This window comes from Dendrobium catenatum, unplaced genomic scaffold (genome assembly GCF_001605985.2).
Source record: "Dendrobium catenatum unplaced genomic scaffold, ASM160598v2 fragScaff_scaffold_1278, whole genome shotgun sequence".
Taxonomy (NCBI): domain Eukaryota; kingdom Viridiplantae; phylum Streptophyta; class Magnoliopsida; order Asparagales; family Orchidaceae; genus Dendrobium; species Dendrobium catenatum.
The window spans coordinates 67063-86654 of NW_021319740.1; the positions used below are offsets into that span (position 1 = coordinate 67063).

Genomic DNA, 19592 nt, shown 5'->3' on the forward strand with positions numbered 1-19592 from the left:
TCAGAAGTGATGCGTGAAATAGATGGGGATATTAAATCAAGACATGTCAAAGTTGCGATGGTTGAAGGTGGAGGATTTAGCATGGGCTTATTGTTGATATAGAAAGTACTCAAATTAGAAAAATTTAATAGATGGTAGTGAGGCATCATGCATGTTAATGGTAGCTGAATGTTGGCCACTAAAAAGAGAAGCATTAAATATTACGTTAAGTTGCAGAATGAGGATGCTCAAGGGGATGAGTTGGCTTTTACCCTTTAGAATACATATATGTAAAAGGTTGGAGTAGCTCCAGTAGAAGATAAGATTAGAGAGTGTCGCCTTAGATGGTTTGGTCACATAAAATGGCGGCCTTCCAATGACCCAGTTAGGAGAGTAGAGGTATTAGATTTGATTTATGTTAAGAAATGTAGAGGCAGACCTAAAAAGACTTGGTTAGAAAATATAAGGAATGATCTTTCTTTATTAGATTTAAACGAAATTTTGACCTTTAATAGGACACAATGGAGAAAAAGGATTCATGTAGCCGACCCTACGTAGTTGGATAAAGGCTTGATGATGATGTTGTTGTTGTTGTTGTAAAGACAAAATCTTCGCTAAATAGTTTCGCAACCCTTCAATCCTAAGAGCTCTATTATTCTTTATCTTTCCATCACATTATTTATTTCTAATAATTGCAAATGTTCCATCGTCAGCATGCGCCAAAATTTATGACAATGATATTTCTCCAAACATAATCTTCAAAGGTTAGTGATATTTTTCAGTGTGAAACCCCTAAAAAAATAAAACTAAACTTTTCATATTGATGCGTCTTTTAGTATAAATATTAAAATTTCAGTAAAAACTTCAAAATTAAGCATGCTCGTATATTAGGATGTGTAACCTTTGGGAAGTTATACCAAGGAAACAAAATCGTGAGGCCATTAAGTCAAAGTGGATAATATCTTGATGGTTGAAAATTTAGACTGTTAAAAATATTATCAGAGCATTACACTAGCCATAAGATGTGAACTCTACTTATATAATCATATGTGCTTGCTGGATGATTCTAGGCTAAGGACATTGACGATGATATTAATTATCTAAGTAGGGAGACTAAGAAACCCCTTAAGAAAATAAAACTAAATTCTTAAACATCGAAGTGCCTTTTAGTGTAATGATTGGAATTTCAATAGAAACTCCAAAGTTAAGTATGCTCATACAAGAGCAGCCTAGAATGGGTGACCTATTGAAAAGTTACACAAAAGGAATAAAACAATTAGGTCATTAGGCCAAAGTGGATAATATCTCGATTGATGAGAGTTTGGGTTATTGCATTCAATTTATCATTTAGGGATGAAATCAAGTTTCACACAATTAACCATAAACCCCTTGATTGATAGACTTTAGTATGTATTAATTGTCTTGTTAAAACCATCTTCCATCCTCATTTGATGTTAGAACAATGATTAAATCTTCATCAAAAAATTTTAACAATCATTCAAATATGATCAAAATTTATTCGGGAATTTTTGAAAAATGATCGACCTATTTAATGAGTCTTCATAACATCATAAACATGCAGTTTAGCAATAACCAAACCAATTTCTACTTAGCATAGCCTTTTTCGAACTACCTAAAACTTTATGTGTACACTTGTTCTACCTACATTCAACCCTTCATCAATCATGTCAAATAACCTTTAAAAAAAAGATAAAAAAGTTGAATCAGGATCAAAGAAGTTCGAACAAGGCTATAACATTTCAAAGTTGGTCAAATATTGCTAAATCGTGGGTTCTAAAAAATATGACAACTTATTGAGTAAGTTGATCATTGTCGAATAAGGTTTGGCCATGATCCCTTTTTATTCAATAATGTTGAATGTGGAGATGATTTTAGGATTTATTCATTTGAGTTTTTGTATTGTGTATACACATGTCTTGTATAATCTTATCAATTAAGAGGTATGACTCAGCTCAAGTCGCATATAAAGCCAAAGAATTATAGTGAGGTTTCTTAGGAAATTTGAGGCAAATGATATCATTACCCAGCCTGAGGGATCTCCCTTTAGGCACTTCTTCAAGCTCTTAAAATATAATAGTTGTACGGTGCCCTCATTCATCAATGACTACTAAGGATGGTTGATAATGATGAGGATCGTGAGTACTCTATTGTGTTAAACATTAAAGGGAAGAACATTACCTTCACGATTAAAGTGTTTATCTCATTATCTAGGTTGAATTTTTAAGAGCTCTCAATTGATGTCAAGCTTAAGAGAATGATAAGAATTAACAAGGTATTTGAGCGCTAGTTCAATGAGGAAAAGAATTTCAAGAAGACAATGATGGTGTGCGCTAAAAATTTTGATTTATGAAATCCTGGGATGCGCTTCTTTGTAGATGGTATTTTCCTTAATTATGAAAAGCACAATGTTATCTTCACTAAAATAGTTCTCATGGTCAAAAGGGAAGATGCATTTTTAGATACTCTTGGGGTATGATGTCATGGGAGAAGACATTATGAGGGCTGAAAAAGGGGCGTTGTGCATTATGATGCAAAGCGATAAGATAGATTTCCCTCACCCAATACACTATAATTGGATATATAGTATCACCATAGTACTGGGCTTATTAAGCTATTCTAAATAAAAGAAGAGATATACTAAGTTATATTGGGATAGAGTACCAATGATGCTGAGCTGGAAGAATAACAAGGTGCTTATGAGCAAGGATGTTTTTTTCATACCTCAAGAATAAATATGTAAGCATTAATTTTTTTTATCTAGCGTAAGAATATAAAGAGCTAATGTGATAATCTATAAAAGGTGTTAATATTTTTCCTTCCTTATATTTGCAAGGATTTGTCTATTTGAAGTAGTTGTATAGAGCTAATGAAAAGGACATCTATAAGCCCATTAAACAAACACCCAATTAGCTTATTATAGTTAGTATTATGAATAAGAAACAAAGGTTAAGATTACTCACTTAGCATCTAGGCTTCCCTGTGTCTATAGTAGGAAGCTTCATCCTCCACTGTTTGGAAAGGACCGTTAAAAGAAAGATGGGAGGAATTGCCTTTGGAGCAGTTGATGAGCTCACTAGTGACCTACCATTAAGAGTGTTGAGGGTACAAATGCAAGTGAAAATAGGAACAAAGGGATAGAGTGAGTGAAACCATAAAAATTCCTTATAGAATTTTAATAGATCGAACAATACGATCAAGTTTTGTATAGTATGATCAGAGAAATTCAATTCTTTTGGGCGGTCTGTCAAAAAAAGGAGTCAAATCATACAATACTATCAAGATCGTACTAGACAATCTTCATTAAAAATGATAATCCCAAGAAGTCATTGGTACAACCATTAATAAAAAGATTCTTATAGTATGAAAAGGTGTTCATATAGCATGAAGACGTTTTGAAAATCATTTCGGATGATTAAATTCATTCAACAATAACTAACACATGGATCGTACTGGACGAAGAGATGTATCATATAGTACGATCATGAATAATTGGTCAAATCAAAATTGTTGAAATCATAGACAACAAGGATGTGATTAGTTATGCAGATCGTACAGTATGAATAGTGTCCATACAGTATGATGTGAAAATTTTATTTATTTTAATAGGTAGTGTGTGATTATCAGGGAATAACTACTAATAAGCAAACAATGTTGAATATTTGACAAGCATAAATCAAAAACAAAACAACAACAACAACAACAACAACATCAAGCCTTTATCCCACTACGTGGGGTCGGCTACATGAATCATTTTTCTCCATTGTGTCCTATTAAAAGTCAAATTCTCGTTTAAATCTAATAAAGAAAGGTCATTCCTAATATTTTCTAACCAAGTCTTTTTAGGTCTACCCCTACCTTTCTTAACATAAGTCAAATCTAATACCTCTACTCTCCTAACCGAGTCATCGCAAGGCCGTCGTTTTATGTGACCAAACCATCTAAGGCGACTCTCTCTAATCTTATCTTCTAAAAACAAAACTACATAAACATACAAATTACATAAAATCTCAAGCTATTGCTTTCTTTTTATCCTGAATCCGACATGAATGTCAATGACACCTAGTCTAGTCCTCAATGTGCTAAAGGTGTCATAGCTTAAGAGTTTAGTGATAATGTATGTCAATTGATCTTTAGTTGCTACATGATTCAACTCAATATTTCTCTTAGCAACATGGACTCTAATGAAGTGGTGCACGATGTCTATATGCTTAATACGAGAGTGTTGGATATGAATATTAGAGATGCACATGGAACTTACATTGTCATACATAATTTGAATAGTGTCAACATAGAGTCCAAGGTCAAAGATTTGTTGCCCTAACCATAAGACTTGAGCAACACAACTTCCTACAAAAATGTGTTCTGTCTCAACTGTGTATAGAGCTACATAGTTTTATTTTCTACTAAACCAGGAAACTAAGGATTGACATATGAATTGATAGGTTTCAAATGTGATTTTTATATCAATCATATATCCTACAAAGTCTAAGTTTGAATATCCTATGATTTCAAACAAGGAACTATGTTTAAAATATCAAAAACCTAGATTTTGGGTTCCTATAAGGTATCTAAGAATTCTTTTTAACACCTTCCATATGTGATTCTTTAAGATCTACTTGAAATCTAGCAAAAAAAAACAATCACTAAATATAATGTCAGGTCTGTTAGCAGTCAAATACAGAAGTGGTCCTATTATACCCGTATACTTCTTTTGTCCATTAACAATCCACTTGTATCTTTGTCTAATTTAATAGTAGAGCTCATAGGTGTATTAATTTCTCTAGCAATTTCCATCTCATTCTTCTTTAAAATATCCTTGATATATTTACTTTGGCTTAGAAAAGTTCCATCATATATTTGATTTACACTAAAACCAAGGAAATAAGTTAGCTCTCCCATCTTAATTATTTGAAATTCGCTACTCATGATTTCTGAAAATTCTTTACAAAGATGTTCATTTATTGTCCAAATAATATATCATCTACATATATTTGAATTATAAGTTGATTATACCCTACTTTCTTAAGGAATATGTTTGTATCTACACTACCCTAACCAAAGAATCTATATAGGAGAAAAGTGTTAAGCTTTTTATAGTACCATATCACAGGTTCTTACTTCAATCCATACAATGCCTTTTTCAATTTGTAGACATGATTAGGAAAAGTTGAATTTTCAAATCTAGGGGATTGCTCTACATATATATATATTCTTTAATAACCATATTCAAAAAGGTACTATTTATATCCATTTGATACAGCTTAAAACCTCTAAAGTAAGTAAAGGCTAATAACACTCTAATAGCTTCTAACTTAGCTATAGGGGTAAAGATCTTCTAAAAATCAATATCTTCTATTTGATTATACCCCTTAGCTACTAATTTGACTTTATTTCTAGCTACTACTCCAGAGTCATTCATTTTGTTCTTGAAAATCTATTTGGTTCCTACAACACTTCAGTCCTTAGGTCTACTAACTAATTTCTAAACATCATTTCTAACAAATTGGTTCAATTATTCTTGCATAGTTATGATCCATAATTAATCAGATTAAGTTTGATATACACTAGCGGGTTCTATCATAGAGATGAAAAAAAGAGACTAAGCTCCTAGTCCATGCCTAGTCCTAACTCCTACAGAGGGATCTCATAAGATGAATTCCCTAGGATGACTACGCATATCTCTAATCTCTAGGCAAGAGCTCTTCATTTCAAATAAATAGACCACCACATACACTAACATAATAATATTACCTCACATTGCTACATGTCACAAACCTCTAGGAAGATGCACAACACCCCCACATAGATTAGAAAATTCATTCCCAGGTGTTAGGTGTAACTCTTGTGGCATATTGGGACACATAGCCTGCACTTGTACCATACACCATAAAACACATCTAGTATTGAGGTTGAAATCATTCGCATCACAACATAACATGTATTTTATTCACTCATTGAAGCATAATATGAAAGCCAAACTCACTTGGGTTTCAAAATTTAACCCTTGATTGACTTTATAGGGGTGCTTTCACAAAATATCTAGTGAGAGTATGTGTTACTTGGTCAGTGGATGCTCACGACACATGACTAGAGATATGAAGCAATTCATCATGCTGGAGGCTAGGGTAGGAGGCATGGTAATACTAGGAGACAACACCGTTAGGAAAATAGTGGGCTCATGTATAATTAGCAACATGACACTTACATTGTCATAGATTATATTCTTTGGCTGACCTCTACATCATCTTCTTCTTCTAACCTAGGCTGACCAGATTTATCATATTCATCAAATACTACATGGGTGGTTTCCTCTACCATAAAGATCCTCTTACTAAAAACTCTATAGGTTAGTTGTACTAATGGGTCCAAATAAGACCATGTGAAGAAATTATAATGCCCAAGAAGTGATGATGTCCTTGATGGAATGAAAATAATTTTTTATTTATTTTCCTAATTAGCAGTCATCACAAAATTTTCCTAGGTGATTTTCCTAAGAGTTTTCATACTTGTATGACATAGTCACCTATGTCAAAGCTAGGATTCATCAAAACCAATTTTAAACATAAAGAGTCCGAATAATCAATACAAATCATATCAAGAATTTAAATACTGATCATTCTTTTTCATTCTAAAATAATGATTTTTTTTTCGTTTAAGCTTATCATACACTTACTAGATATAAATTTAATATCAAAACCTTTATCATATAATTGGCTAATACTAAGCAGGTTTTGCTTTAATCCATCTACTAATAAGACATATTCAATAATAAAATTCTTTGAGTTGCTAATTAATACAAAAAAAATTTGAACTTGAAATTTCTGTACTTGAAAACAATAAAAAAGTTGTCCCTAGTGAAGCCTAAATCTACTTTGATGATAAAAACATATCAAAACTATGGATTACAATAAATTGGTCAAAGTTGTCATAGATTTTGTTAATTCATCTCATTTGCATAAGTTAATTAATGACATTTGGTAGGTATAAAACCAAGCTTACTAACTTTAGCAAATGAGTTTTAATTAGGTGTTTGCTGAGTAGAAATGTGGTGCCAACAAAGTTGACACTCAAAAGTTAAGTCACATGATTACTTAACTCATAGCAAAAGAAAGTTATTTCCTCGAATTGTTCTTGAAAGAAAATTAGGATGTCATTACAATTGTACTAAATAGAGTAACCTTAACATAGATGAGCACTATGAGTTCCAATTTGGTTGAGGTTTCAATCAACAGAGGGTAGGTTTAAGATCTATTTAGAATGACTGTAGCATTTTACAAAGATGATTGTGAAACCGCAATTAAAAAAATAACTTTTTTAAAAGCTTCTATATATATAAATTGGTGACGAAATCTAATCAATTAGTAATTTATAAAAAATATTTGATTTTAATAAATAAATATTAATCAAATGTTACTAACAACAAGCAACCCCTGCATACATTCTACTTCTAGAAATGCTAAAGAAAAAACAGCCTATAACAATCCATAAATTTTTGTGGCAAAAAATGCTAGGAGTAGCTTATTTAAATACCAAGCATGATGAACCAAAATGAATATCATGCTATGAAATATTTAAATAGAAATCTTTACATTTCAATTCAATTAGTATTAACTACTCATTCTGACTTGCTACTTGTTGAAGATTAAAATTAGCCTTTTTTTTTTTTAATGCTATGTGAAATAGAGGGTTACAATTTAAGTGAAGGAAAAATACTAAGTAAAAAATTAATGATGATAACACTAAAGTAAATTATAATAAGGACCAACTTAATGCAGGGTTGAACAATGATATCAAAGATTAACAATGTCTCATATTTTTTTAAAATCTTTGACCAATGGAGCACACTCTAAAATATTCAAAGGGAAAATTATTAGGTTCGGACGTCAATAAAATATCGACACGTGGTGTGAACACATGGATATTCAATATATTTAATGTGTCCGTGGAACTTTAACACAAACGCACCAAAAGCGCAACTAGCGCAGGTAAAGCACAGTTAAAGCACAACTAAAGCACAGGTAAAACACAGGTAATGTGCAAGGTAAAGCACACAAAAAAAACGCAACTAAAGTGCACTCCACATGTCAAGTTTTTAGTTGATGTCCGGGCGTATCTTTATGTCCGGTGTCCGGACCTAATAATTTTCCCAATTTAAGGTAGGAGTGAACAAAGAGAATCCCAACACTTAACCCAAAAAATTTCCTTCATCCAATAACCATTATATAAGCCATTAGTTACAATAGGCATATGGCTGATCAAAGCTTGGAAAGCTGAGAACAACATAATTATAGTAGAGCATTTTAAGAGATACTTGTAAGCTCCAAAAAGGCACCTAAATCTACCTTATTTTGTAGTATTTCCTGGGCGGTAGAAATGAGAGTACCTGCGGCTTTAATGAAGAAAGGAGGGAGGTTCAACGGTCAAAAAAGGAAAAGAGAATTGTGTTGATTTAGCTCTTGTGATACATAAAGTCCACATCATATGAGAAATCCTCACCAAATAATATATCACTCAAAATGAAGTACAGCATAAAACTCTAAAAATAAAAACGAAAATGCTACATTGCAGGAGCTTTGTACACTGAGTTACACACTTTTTGGTGATATAACATACACCAAAAAGTAGAAACTTAAGTTCGTTTGGGACAGCTTTTTTAGTGCTTTTTAGAATAACTTTTAAGTTAAAAAAATTTAATTTAAAAAATTTTTATACTAAAAAACTGCTTTAGAAAGCAGTAAGAAAGCTATCCCCAATAAAGCCTTACTCAGCTTTCAATAATTCATTCTTCACTTGGAAAACTCTACAATGAATCAACCTTTGTCTCCAACAAACTGCAAAAACATCAGGCAAAAGCTTTAGCTGTACTCTCAAATGAAATCAAATTGATATATTTATAATGATATTCGCGTAGGTGCAACCAACCATTTTCATTCAGCATAAGGATTGTCGCATACAAAATCATAGAAAAGATCTGTAACCTCCTCCAAGTGGTACTCTCGGTCTGAATTCAGCTTCTATTGAAAGAAAAGGACAACAGCTGAAGCCAATACTCTGAAAGGAATTTAAAGAAAAAAAAGTCACCTTCCAATAGCCAGATGATTTCGCATATATAAACCTAAATGAACATGCAAATTGAAGGATATTGACAGCTTATATGTCTACGTTTAAAAAACTAAAAAAAACTAAAAAAACATAAATCTAGAAAACATCAATGCCAGAGCAAAAACTTTAGATTGCGATCAGAAGTTTGATAATTATAACCTAATAGATGAGTATCATATATATAAATACTGGTTATTGAGCTTAGGTGGGATGGATATACATTACAACAACAACAAGCCTTTGTCCCACTATGTGGGGTCGGCTACATGAATCATTTTTCTTCATTGTGTCCTGTTCAAAGTCATTTTCTCGTTTAAATCTAATAAAGAAAGATCATTTCTAATACTTTCTAACCAAGTTTTTTTTAGGTCTACCTTTATCTTTCTTAACATGAGTCAAATCTAATACCTATACTTTTCTAACTGGGTCATCGGAAGGGTGCCATTTTATGAGACCAAACCATCTAAGGCAACTCTCTCTAATCTTATCTTCCACTGGAGCTACTCCAACCTTTTCATGTATATCCTCATTTCGTATCCTATCTCTAAGGGTAAAGCCGCTCATCCACCTGAGCATCCTCATCTCTGCAACACTAAACTTAGTATTATGCTTCTCTTTAAATGGCCAACATTCGGCACCACAAAGCATTGCAGGTCTCACCACCATCTTATAGAATTTTCCCTCAAGTTTGAGGGGAATTTTTCTATCACACAACAAGCCCAATGTATTCCTCCACTTCAACCATCCAACTTGAATATTCACATGGATATACATTAATAACAAAAAATAGAGTAAAATCGAAACATGAATAAATATATACATGTGAAAATTCATATACAAGACATTGTTATATCACTATGGATTCATGCAATTATTAATTGGTATATCACTATGGCAGGCTTCCAGCGGTAAAATAATAGTGGAGTGTACCGGTATGCATATGGGTAAATTATGAGAATTGACTAACACAGGAAGTGCCCTTCTTGCAGCTGCTGGAACATATTTCAGCTTTTGAAGAGCTGTTTGAACTGAAGATCTCAGGTAACTGGAGCACCAATGTTCCATTGCTAAATGATGTCCCGTTTCAAAATTTGAAGTTTCCAATTCATTTCTGCCTTCATTCAGTGTTTGGCTTTCGGAAAGCTTTGCAAGATATAACCAATCCGCATCGACCATATGGCGTATTATAAGACCATGTTCCTGAGTAATTCTACAACACTGACACAAATTTTTCCCATCTGCTTCTGATATGGGATTGTATTCGTTCAAGTTAGAAGAAATGCCATCTTTCATTTCATAAAGCTTCCAGGTTAATAAGAATCTACACATAAAATGGTATGACTGGCCAGGATAAATCTGTACATTTGATGGACTAGAAGCTCTAGCTCGATGCCCTAACTCATTTGCCTCATCAACACCATTTTGTGAACAAAAAATGTCATGTTCTTCCATTTGCAATGAGCGAATGGTGTTATATGTTGATTGACTGATAAGCTTGATCTGTACTGCTTCTCTTAGTATGGCTTCAGAAGATTTAGCACGCAAAAAGGGCATACTAGGGCTTTCTGCGACAAACCTATTAGAATAAAACTTGGCATCTTTAACAATCTGCTCTATCACAGAAGAAAAAGAAGCGCCTTCTTCACAATAAAAGCTAGATAAAAGCAGATTTGAAGAAAGTGGGGATTCAGGAGAATAGCAGACAATGATTTTTTTGCCTTTAGACCCAGGAGCTGCACAAAGATAACAACCGGCTGCAGTCAGAGAAGTCTGCAGGAAGTTCAAGAGAAAACAGTAAATATCAGGAAAATCAAGGTTCAAAACAAGCAAATATTAGGAAAAGAAACGCTACTGGCACACATGCATAAGATTATGAACCTTGGAAATTGTAAATATATTTTATATCTAGAGCTTTAAGTAGACATAAAGCATTCTTCGCAAAAAAAAAAACAAAAATGTGGAAGCATTACCATAATCTAAAGTGATGCACCCCGAGTAAAACAAGAGAGAGGGAGAGAGAGAGAGAGAGAATACACCATTACAGATATCAATATTTATGTAATTTGACTTCAACCAAGCCTACAATGAGAGGAGAGAGGACTAGATCCACTAATATAAAATAGAAGCCACAATTACAATATACAATCCAAGGACACTCACCAAGCCCGTTCCTAAAATCCCAAGCACACATGAACAAAAAAGAAGAATCTAAAAATTTTGCAACACAAATATTACCTCACATAACAAGAATCTCGTAGCATAGAGATTATCTCACACAAAAACCCTTCTTCTTGCATATATTGTTGTTGACTATAACTATCAGCCGACAAAACCCCACGACCCAATCACCCCACGATTCTACACGTCGCTCCCACGATCGCAAGAAACCACTCCTCTGCCGCACAAAACAATGAAACCTTCTCTCATTCACTCTCACATGCTCAGAACCTAAAGAGAAGAAGGAACAAAAAACAATTTCTTTGTTTTTTCTCCCATCTCCCTCGGTTGCAGGCAAATATCAAAGGCTACATACCTGCTTTCTCTCTGGTTTTGACTTCCTTCTACCGAATAATAAGAGATGGAGAATTTGCAAGCAGATGAAGATTTTGAAGGAAGCCTCGGGGTTTGATTCGGTCCCCCGAAGCCCTCGATCTCTTATTAATAATAATAATAATAATAAGAGATGGAGAATTTGCAAGCAGGTGAAGATTTTGAAGGAAGCCTCCAGGTTTGAATCGGTCCCCCGAAGCCCTCGATCCTCGATTTTATCGACAGAGGGATTGAAGACTTAAAGACTCAATCGCTCTCCCAATTTCCTCGCAGTTGATTCGCTCCGGTCGAGTCGAGCTAAAAGGGCAAGTGCCCTCCTTACCTCCCGGTACCGGGGAGGGGACGCAGAAAAGTTGCCAGATTTTTTGGGGAAATAAATAATATTTTTTAAAATCAAATTTAAATTTATATATATAACAAGCACCACAACCAATCATCGTCAATTGAAGCTTTCAAAGACCAATTCCGGGACCCGACAACGTCCCGAAACCCTGCCCTCCTTACCTCTCGGTGCCTAGGAGGGGACGCCGGGAGGCTATCAAAATTTTCTCAAAAATTCTAGACTTAGTGGATTTTTTTTGAAAAAACACGGATCCAATTTAAAATTAATTAAATTGACCTAACTTATAATCAAACACCTAATTTTAAATTCAATTGATTAAATTCTAAATTCTAAATTCAACTAAATAATAAACTTTTAAATTCTAAATTCAATAATTGAACAATTAAATAACCTACCTTGGTAATCAATTTAAATGGGCAGATAATTTAAAAGATTAATTTACCAATTAATTCCAAGTTAATTAATGATAAATGTTAACTGAAACTCTTCAATCGATTAAGCTGAGGAATCTCAAATAATTAAGTAATTAATTAATTAACCTAAACTAAATAATTGAACCATTAACTTTATTAAACTAATTAATGTGAAATCTCATTGGATTTAATAATGAACCCATTAATTAACTAAATAATTAATCTAACTAATTCAAAGAACGGAAGTGAGACTGTTAAATTAAAACTTTAACAATTTTAAAATTTGATTAAAATTATAATCCAAAAGTAAAACTTCAACTTTAATAAAATTGTTAAATTAAATAATTTAAAATCTGACTTGAGTTAAAATTAGAATCTTAAGATTCAATTGAATATAAATGTAAATCAAATTAAAATCTTTAAAATAAATAATTGATCAAGCAATCTCAAAATAAATTTAAACGAATTAAGCAAACCAAATCTTAACATATATGTAATTTTAAAACACACTTAAAATCTAAACTAATAATTTGAACAAATTAAAGCTTAATTAAAATTCAACATTTTAATTAATCAACTTAATTAATTAATACAATTAACTAAATCAAAATAAAACATAAAATCATAAGAGTATCAAATCAATATTTTTTCACCATCCAGTCAATCTAAGTACAATCTATTCAGTAGCTCTCAAACACGAACTTTGCAAAATAGCTCTCTAACATAGTAGCTCTCCAAACCACTAAACAACTCATCTGTAAGAAGCAGCAAACAACATATAACACCACTGGTTTCACAAAATACATGTGTGCAATTGGACATAAGGTGTTTGTAGGCCTTTAAATGAAATCTTGGGTATAGCTAAATTAAATCGCTAACACAATGGATTATTTTAAATATTTTAAAATTCTCCTTTATGTATTAAATACGGTCCTAAACTGAAGTGCAACATACCCTGCATGTGCTCCGACAAATGTAATAAATTTTTAAACACCAATGTTCGAAAATGCTGCGCAAGGTCAAATGCTATCACACTGCATGTGCTCCGATAAGTATGTTAAAGTTACAAACACAAATACTCAAGAATGCTATGCAGGGTCTAATGTTCGTTAATAGAACATTCTATTTTCGAACTAAACACAATAAGCATGTGCTCCGACAAATGTGATAAATTCCCAAACGCTAATGTCCGAGAATGCTGCACGGGTCAAGTATTCAAGTTTCATCCTCCTCGAAAGGACTGGAGTTGACATGACTTGAAGTACAAAAATGCCTCTCAAACTCCTATGAAAATACAAGTGACCTTAACATCATCTCGATAATGGCCGTATTGATCGGAAATCTCAACCGGATGAGTCAAATCTGAAATCCAACAAAAGTCTAATCCTTAAAATGAAATATCTCATCTAAAAACTTAAAACTAAGACACATCTACCTCCCGCAACCATTTGTCGGGGGTGATAAATTTGAAAATTAACTTCAGCTCACAAAGGGCAAAAATTGTGTCGGGTGTATTACTACGATTCATCCTCAAATAGTCTCTTGCTAGCAGGGACGTGGCACGTGCCCTCTGATCAGGTGATTTTGCCACAAATTAGCATCATTATATTACAATCACGGCCAAAGCCCATATGTTCCCTAACGATGTCAAACCCTTGAGTGATGGATCATAGGGTATAGTCAATAGGCATAAAGCCCTTAGTCAACTAAGGTGGGTTCAGAAAGATGACCCATCATATAGCTAAGAGGAGGAGGATTGGCTTGAAACTGAAAAGAAGGTGATTTTCACCCACAGGTTTCATCAAATTCTAGAACTTTTCATGCTTAGGCGGTGTGTTGAAGATGTGGAAGGGTCACTTCCTTCCAAGGTCTCAATTGTTTTGAGGTGTAGAATGTCAGCTTTATAGGGTGCCATATATGATTGGATTAAATCAACTGGCACCATCAGGGTAGACCCTGATGATGAGTTACAAAAGGCTGAGAAGAATCCAAACTACCAGATTAAGATGTATAAGAATCACAATAACAAATGCATGGAGTTGCGAAAAGCCTGCAATCATCCTCTGCTTAACTACCCTTATTTCAAAGATTATTCAAAAGAGTTTCTTATTAGGTCATGTGGGAAACTATGGATATTTGATAGGATTCTCCTAAAACTACATAAAACAGGGCATCGTGTTCTTCTTTTTCGTACCATGACAAACTCATTGATATTTTATAAAGGAATATTTACAATGGCATCGACTTGTCTATAGAAAAATTGATGAAATTAATAGCTTAGAAGATCACGAATAAACTATTATTGATTTTAATAGCCCTGTTTCTGACAGTTTTATCTTCTTGGTCAACATTCGTGTTGCAGGAAGAGGTTTGAATCTCCAAACTTTTGACACAATTATTATTTATGATCCGGATCCAAATCCTCAGAATGAAGAGCAAGCAGTAGCTAGAGCTCGTCGCATTGGCCAAAAGAGGGAGGTCAAAGTTATATATATGGAAATAGTTGTTTAAACGATCTCAAGCTATCAAAAAGACGATTAGTTAAGAAATGGTGGAAGTGGAGATTCCGAAGGTGAACTTGCTGGTAAACATCAATGCATGGGTTCAATTGAAAGCCTAATACAGAATAACATTCAATAGTATAGAAGTGACAGGGCAAATATGGTTATAAATGCTGGTCGTTTTGATCAGAGAAAAAACAACAAATGAAGAAAGGAGAATGACTTTCGAGAAAATGTTGCATGAAGAAGAAAGATATCAAGAAACATTCCATGATGTTCCATCCCTCTTGGAGGTAAATCGTATGATAGCTCGTAGTGAAGAAGTTGAGCTATTTAATCAAATGGATGAGGAGCCTGATTGGGCAGGAGAGATGACAAAGCACAATTAGATTCCATTGTGGTTACGGGCTGGCTCTAAGGAACTAAATGCTTTTATTGCAAAACTATATACGAGGCCATCAAAAGAACATATTAGGCAGTATTGATGACTTGGAGTCCAGTTAGATAATACTAGTTCATCCCCTAGCAAAACAGAGAGAAAAAGGGGAAGACCACAAGGTCATATTATATAGAATTTGATGATGAAGATGGAGAAAATTCTGATGCTAGCTCAAAGGAAGGGGAGAAATAAGATACATTGAAGATGAAGATTTAAGCGGTGTTGTTGTTCTACAAGGAAACATTAAAGATGCATTGGAAGAGGAGGAATTAGTTTGTAATGGTGCTAGTTATGAATTCCCAGAGGTCATAGAGGGAAGCAGACATACTCATGTCTATGAGGAAGCTGGCTCGACCGGATCATCTTTTGGAAACAGAAATTTCCACTGCCTATTGCCCCTTCCATGTCTCTACATAAATTGGGATCTCTATTTGAATTAGATGCTCGGCCAGTTGTTCTTAGAACAAAGCTTAATGAGATGAAGGTGAAATTGTTGTATCTGGCGATTCTTACGTAGACATTCAACAATCTGGTAGTTGGAATCATGACAATGATGAGGGTGAGGATTAGCAGGTCATACAACCTAAACCAAAACGCAAATGCATTAAGCGCTTTAACCCTAGACAATACTGTAGGAAGACGGGAAGAAAAGTCCAGTACTTATAGGACTTTTTCTCAGCATGGCACTCAGCCTCTTTCATAAGTTCATCATGATAATGGTATGCTTTCAAGGATGGATGGAGGGATTAGTGAATTCAATGGCCCTTTTTTATTAGACATGACATATCACCCTCATCTGTAAAGCAAAGAATTAACTTCCCAACAAGAAGGGCTCCAATTATCAATAAACAGGAATATGGAGGGTCTAGTTACTTAATTGAACGTCAAGAAGATGCCCTGGATCATTCTAGGGAGAGTTGGAATCGCTAGGATAGATATAATGCTGGTCTTGGCTTTATTAGAAAAAAAAAAATTCCGACAGTATGCAGAGGAAGTGCAAGAATGTAATTAGCAAGTTGCAGAGGAAGATAGATAAAGAAGGTTTTCAAAGTGCACCTATGCTACATAATTTATTGAAGAAAAATGATACGTCAAACCCCACAAGCAAATTTTCCGAGATGGCTCTTTGGACTAAGTCCAATACTACTAGTCAACTGCTTCAGCAGCAATATCTTTTGTTCCATCTAGAGAACAAGGTGGTGGGAGGGGAGTCTTGATGGACCGGCTGTGCCTATGGGCCCTACTAGGGTGAGCCGCGGGCAAGAAGAGCAAATGAGATTAATACCACTTTAATTACTTACCATAGAAAACTAAAATTATGAGGGAATTAAAAAAGTTTATTTAGTGAAAGAAAGCTGATTAAGTTTAGATTTGGTAGGAAATTCGAAAGGATTTATTTAGGGAAAGACCACTAATTTGAATTCAGATTTGGGACATAAGTAGCAAGGTTTATATTACGGTTAATTGGGTTGCTTTATTTTTCATTATGGGATTTGTGTTTGTTGTAATTCTCTTTGGAGTTATTCCTAGTGGCACCAAGGGTTGTCGACAGTCGATCTACCTCTCGAATTGTAGATCAACTTGTATCTTAGTTTTATGTGCCGATATAGAAATCTTTCTCATTGATTTTTGTTACATTTTCTTTTCGTTATTGTTGTTTTTGTTGTGCAGAAATCTGATAGGAAATATATGTTATTTCAGCAAAGATTAGCAAATGACACAAAAAATTGGGAAGAACGGCCAAAAACTTTTTTTAATTGAAAGAACTAAGAAGGAAAACACAAAATATAGTTGGATCTTCAATTGGAGTGAAAGATCCGGCTCTTCCAAATCTCTAGCCTTCAACAACAATCTACTCAACCTAAGAAAAACTAATTCCAGTAAAATCAAGCATAATCTGAAATCACCCCATAGTTAACCTTAAATAAGCTCTCCTAATCCCTGCCAAATTAGTCCCCTTTTCCTAAATAATTCTCTCTCAGATTTGAATTCAAATTAAATCTCTTTCCCTAATTAATTCCCTCACAATTGTAATTAAAAATCTTCATAAATAATTCCCCCTCTCTCCTCTTGCCTACGCCCACCCTAGTGGGGCCCACTGGCTTAGCTATTGGTCCATCAAAATTAGATTCCTATCACATTTATTTTGAAAGAATGTATTGAAGAGGCTTTTAATCATAAATATTGGTTCCATCTTTAGTTGAACAATGTGTCCAAGGTCTTTAGTCTCATCGTGCTAAGAAAAACACATGAGTTTTCGGGTACCTGCTCAAAGACTCGTAAGCTTTTTTCTCCATGCTACAAAAAGCGAATAGAGGTACTTAAAATCTCTGATGCACTTCGTTTTAAGAGGGTATGCAATGTCGGACATGTGTCGGACACGGACATTCGTCCGACAAGGCGAGGACACGTGTCGGACACGTCACTATTGTGTCCCATTAAAAAAAAATTAAATCGGACACGCGTGTCCGGCTATTATATAATTAAATAAATAAATAAACCCTAATCCCACTATTTCATATTAGCCAGTTCATGCCCGAGTCTTCATCTTCTCCTTAACTCCGTATTCCTATTCGTATTTGTGGTCTTCCCGAGCGATTGAGGAGAGCAGCGGTCGGCTGGAGATCGCACCCTTGGTCTTCCCTTATGGCCATAAGCAACAAGCCATCCTCCTTAGTTTCTGGGCACAGCCAAGGGAAACCAACGCCAAACCACATAAAATATTTCAAACCTGTAAGTTGATTTCGTCATTTTTTTCTCCATTCGTCATTTCTCTTCATTTATCAATGATTCTGTAGATTTGTGATCAGAAGAGCATATTTTTTTAAAGTATTTTATTTATTTTGGATTAAAATTATTTTTACAATAAAAATTTATTTATTTAATGCATTTTAACTGCGCTTTTGTTGCGCTTTCACTGTGCTTTAAGTGCGCTTTAACTGTGCTTTTCTTGCGCTATCACTGTGCTTTAAGTGCGCTTTAACTGCGCTTTCACTCTTACAATAAAAATTTATTCTGGGGGTGCTGCCCCCGGAACCCCGCAGGGGCGCCTCCCCTTGACCCCGCAGGTCGAACTCCGCCAGGAGGCAGCGCTCCCTTGGACCCCAGCATAGTTGCAAATTTTTAATTGTTTTTTAACTTTGTTTGGAAATTTTTAATTGCTTTATGATAAGTCTTTATTTCTTCTACTTCAACAGTGAATTTAAAAGCAAAATGAGCTCTAGTGCTGGTGGGAGTGGTTCAAAAGAGCCATATGTAAAAACTGATAAGCCATTATGGATTTATGTTACAAAGTTAGAAAAAACTTTTGAAAGAAGAGGGAATGTGTCATTCAAATGCAATTATTGTGGTGTCACCTACAAAGGATCTTATTTTAGGGTGAAAGCATGTCTACTTAAGATTTATGGTCATGGAATTAAAATGTGTCCTAAGATTACTACGTCACTGTTGATTGAATTGAAGACAAGTTGATGAAGCTGAATCTATGATCAAAATGGCACTTCCTAAAGAGATATCTTTGACATCTACCCATGGTTCATCCTACACTTCTTCCTCATTTATTAGAGTTGATCATTCATTATCATATAGAAGTGAAGGATTTGATTCAAAGAAAAGAAAAGGGGTTGTCAGTAGTGCTTTAGAGAAGTCTTTTAACATGCACCAACGAGAGGAATTGGATGGGGAAATTGCAATGATGTTTTTTTTCAGCTGGACTTTATTTCAACCTTGCAAGAAATCCTCATTACAAAAATGCATTCACTTTTGCATATAATAATAACCTTGCAGGTTATGTTCCACCTAGCTACAATGCATTAAGATTAAAATTATTGGAAAGGGAAAGAGCACATATTGAAACATTGCTTGAACCAACAAAACGTATGGGAAAAGAAAAAAGGAGTCACTTTGATGTATGATGGTTGGACTGATCCTCAAAGAAGACCACTCATTAATTTCATGACTGTTATAGAGAATTGTCTAATGTTTATTAAAGCTGTGAATTGTGAAGGAGAATACACGGATAAATATTCATTGCCAATTTGATTAAAGATACGATAGTCATTATTGGGCCTTCAAATGTTGTGCAGGTTATAACAGATAATGCACCGGTGTGTAGAGCTGCAGGATTATTGGTGGAGCAAACTTATCCTTATATATTCTGGACTCCATGTGTTGTGCATACTTTAAATCTTGCTCTAAAAAATATTTGTGCAGCAAAAAATACAGAGGCAAATGAAATCATCTAT

General features: G+C 34.2%; 1 protein-coding gene across 5 annotated transcripts in view; it reads right to left on the reverse strand.

Moving 5' to 3' along the window:
• Positions 1-8185: 8185 nt before the first annotated feature.
• The window catches only part of LOC110110484, a 39142-nt gene continuing 27735 nt past the window's right edge, over positions 8186-19592 (reverse strand). For 3 of the 5 annotated variants that reach the window (XM_020841981.2, XM_020841980.2, XM_020841978.2), the window contains 3 exons: positions 10033-10872; positions 8923-9051; positions 8420-8831 (listed from right to left, as the gene is read on the reverse strand). In XM_020841981.2, coding sequence (XP_020697640.1) covers positions 8959-9051; positions 10033-10872 — 933 coding nt within the window. In that variant the 3' untranslated portion in view covers positions 8420-8831; positions 8923-8958. Of the gene's footprint in view, positions 8390-8419; positions 8832-8922; positions 9052-10032; positions 10873-19592 lie in introns of those variants that run through there. The other 2 variants (XR_003702362.1, XR_002304719.2) reach the window with 2 other exon arrangements.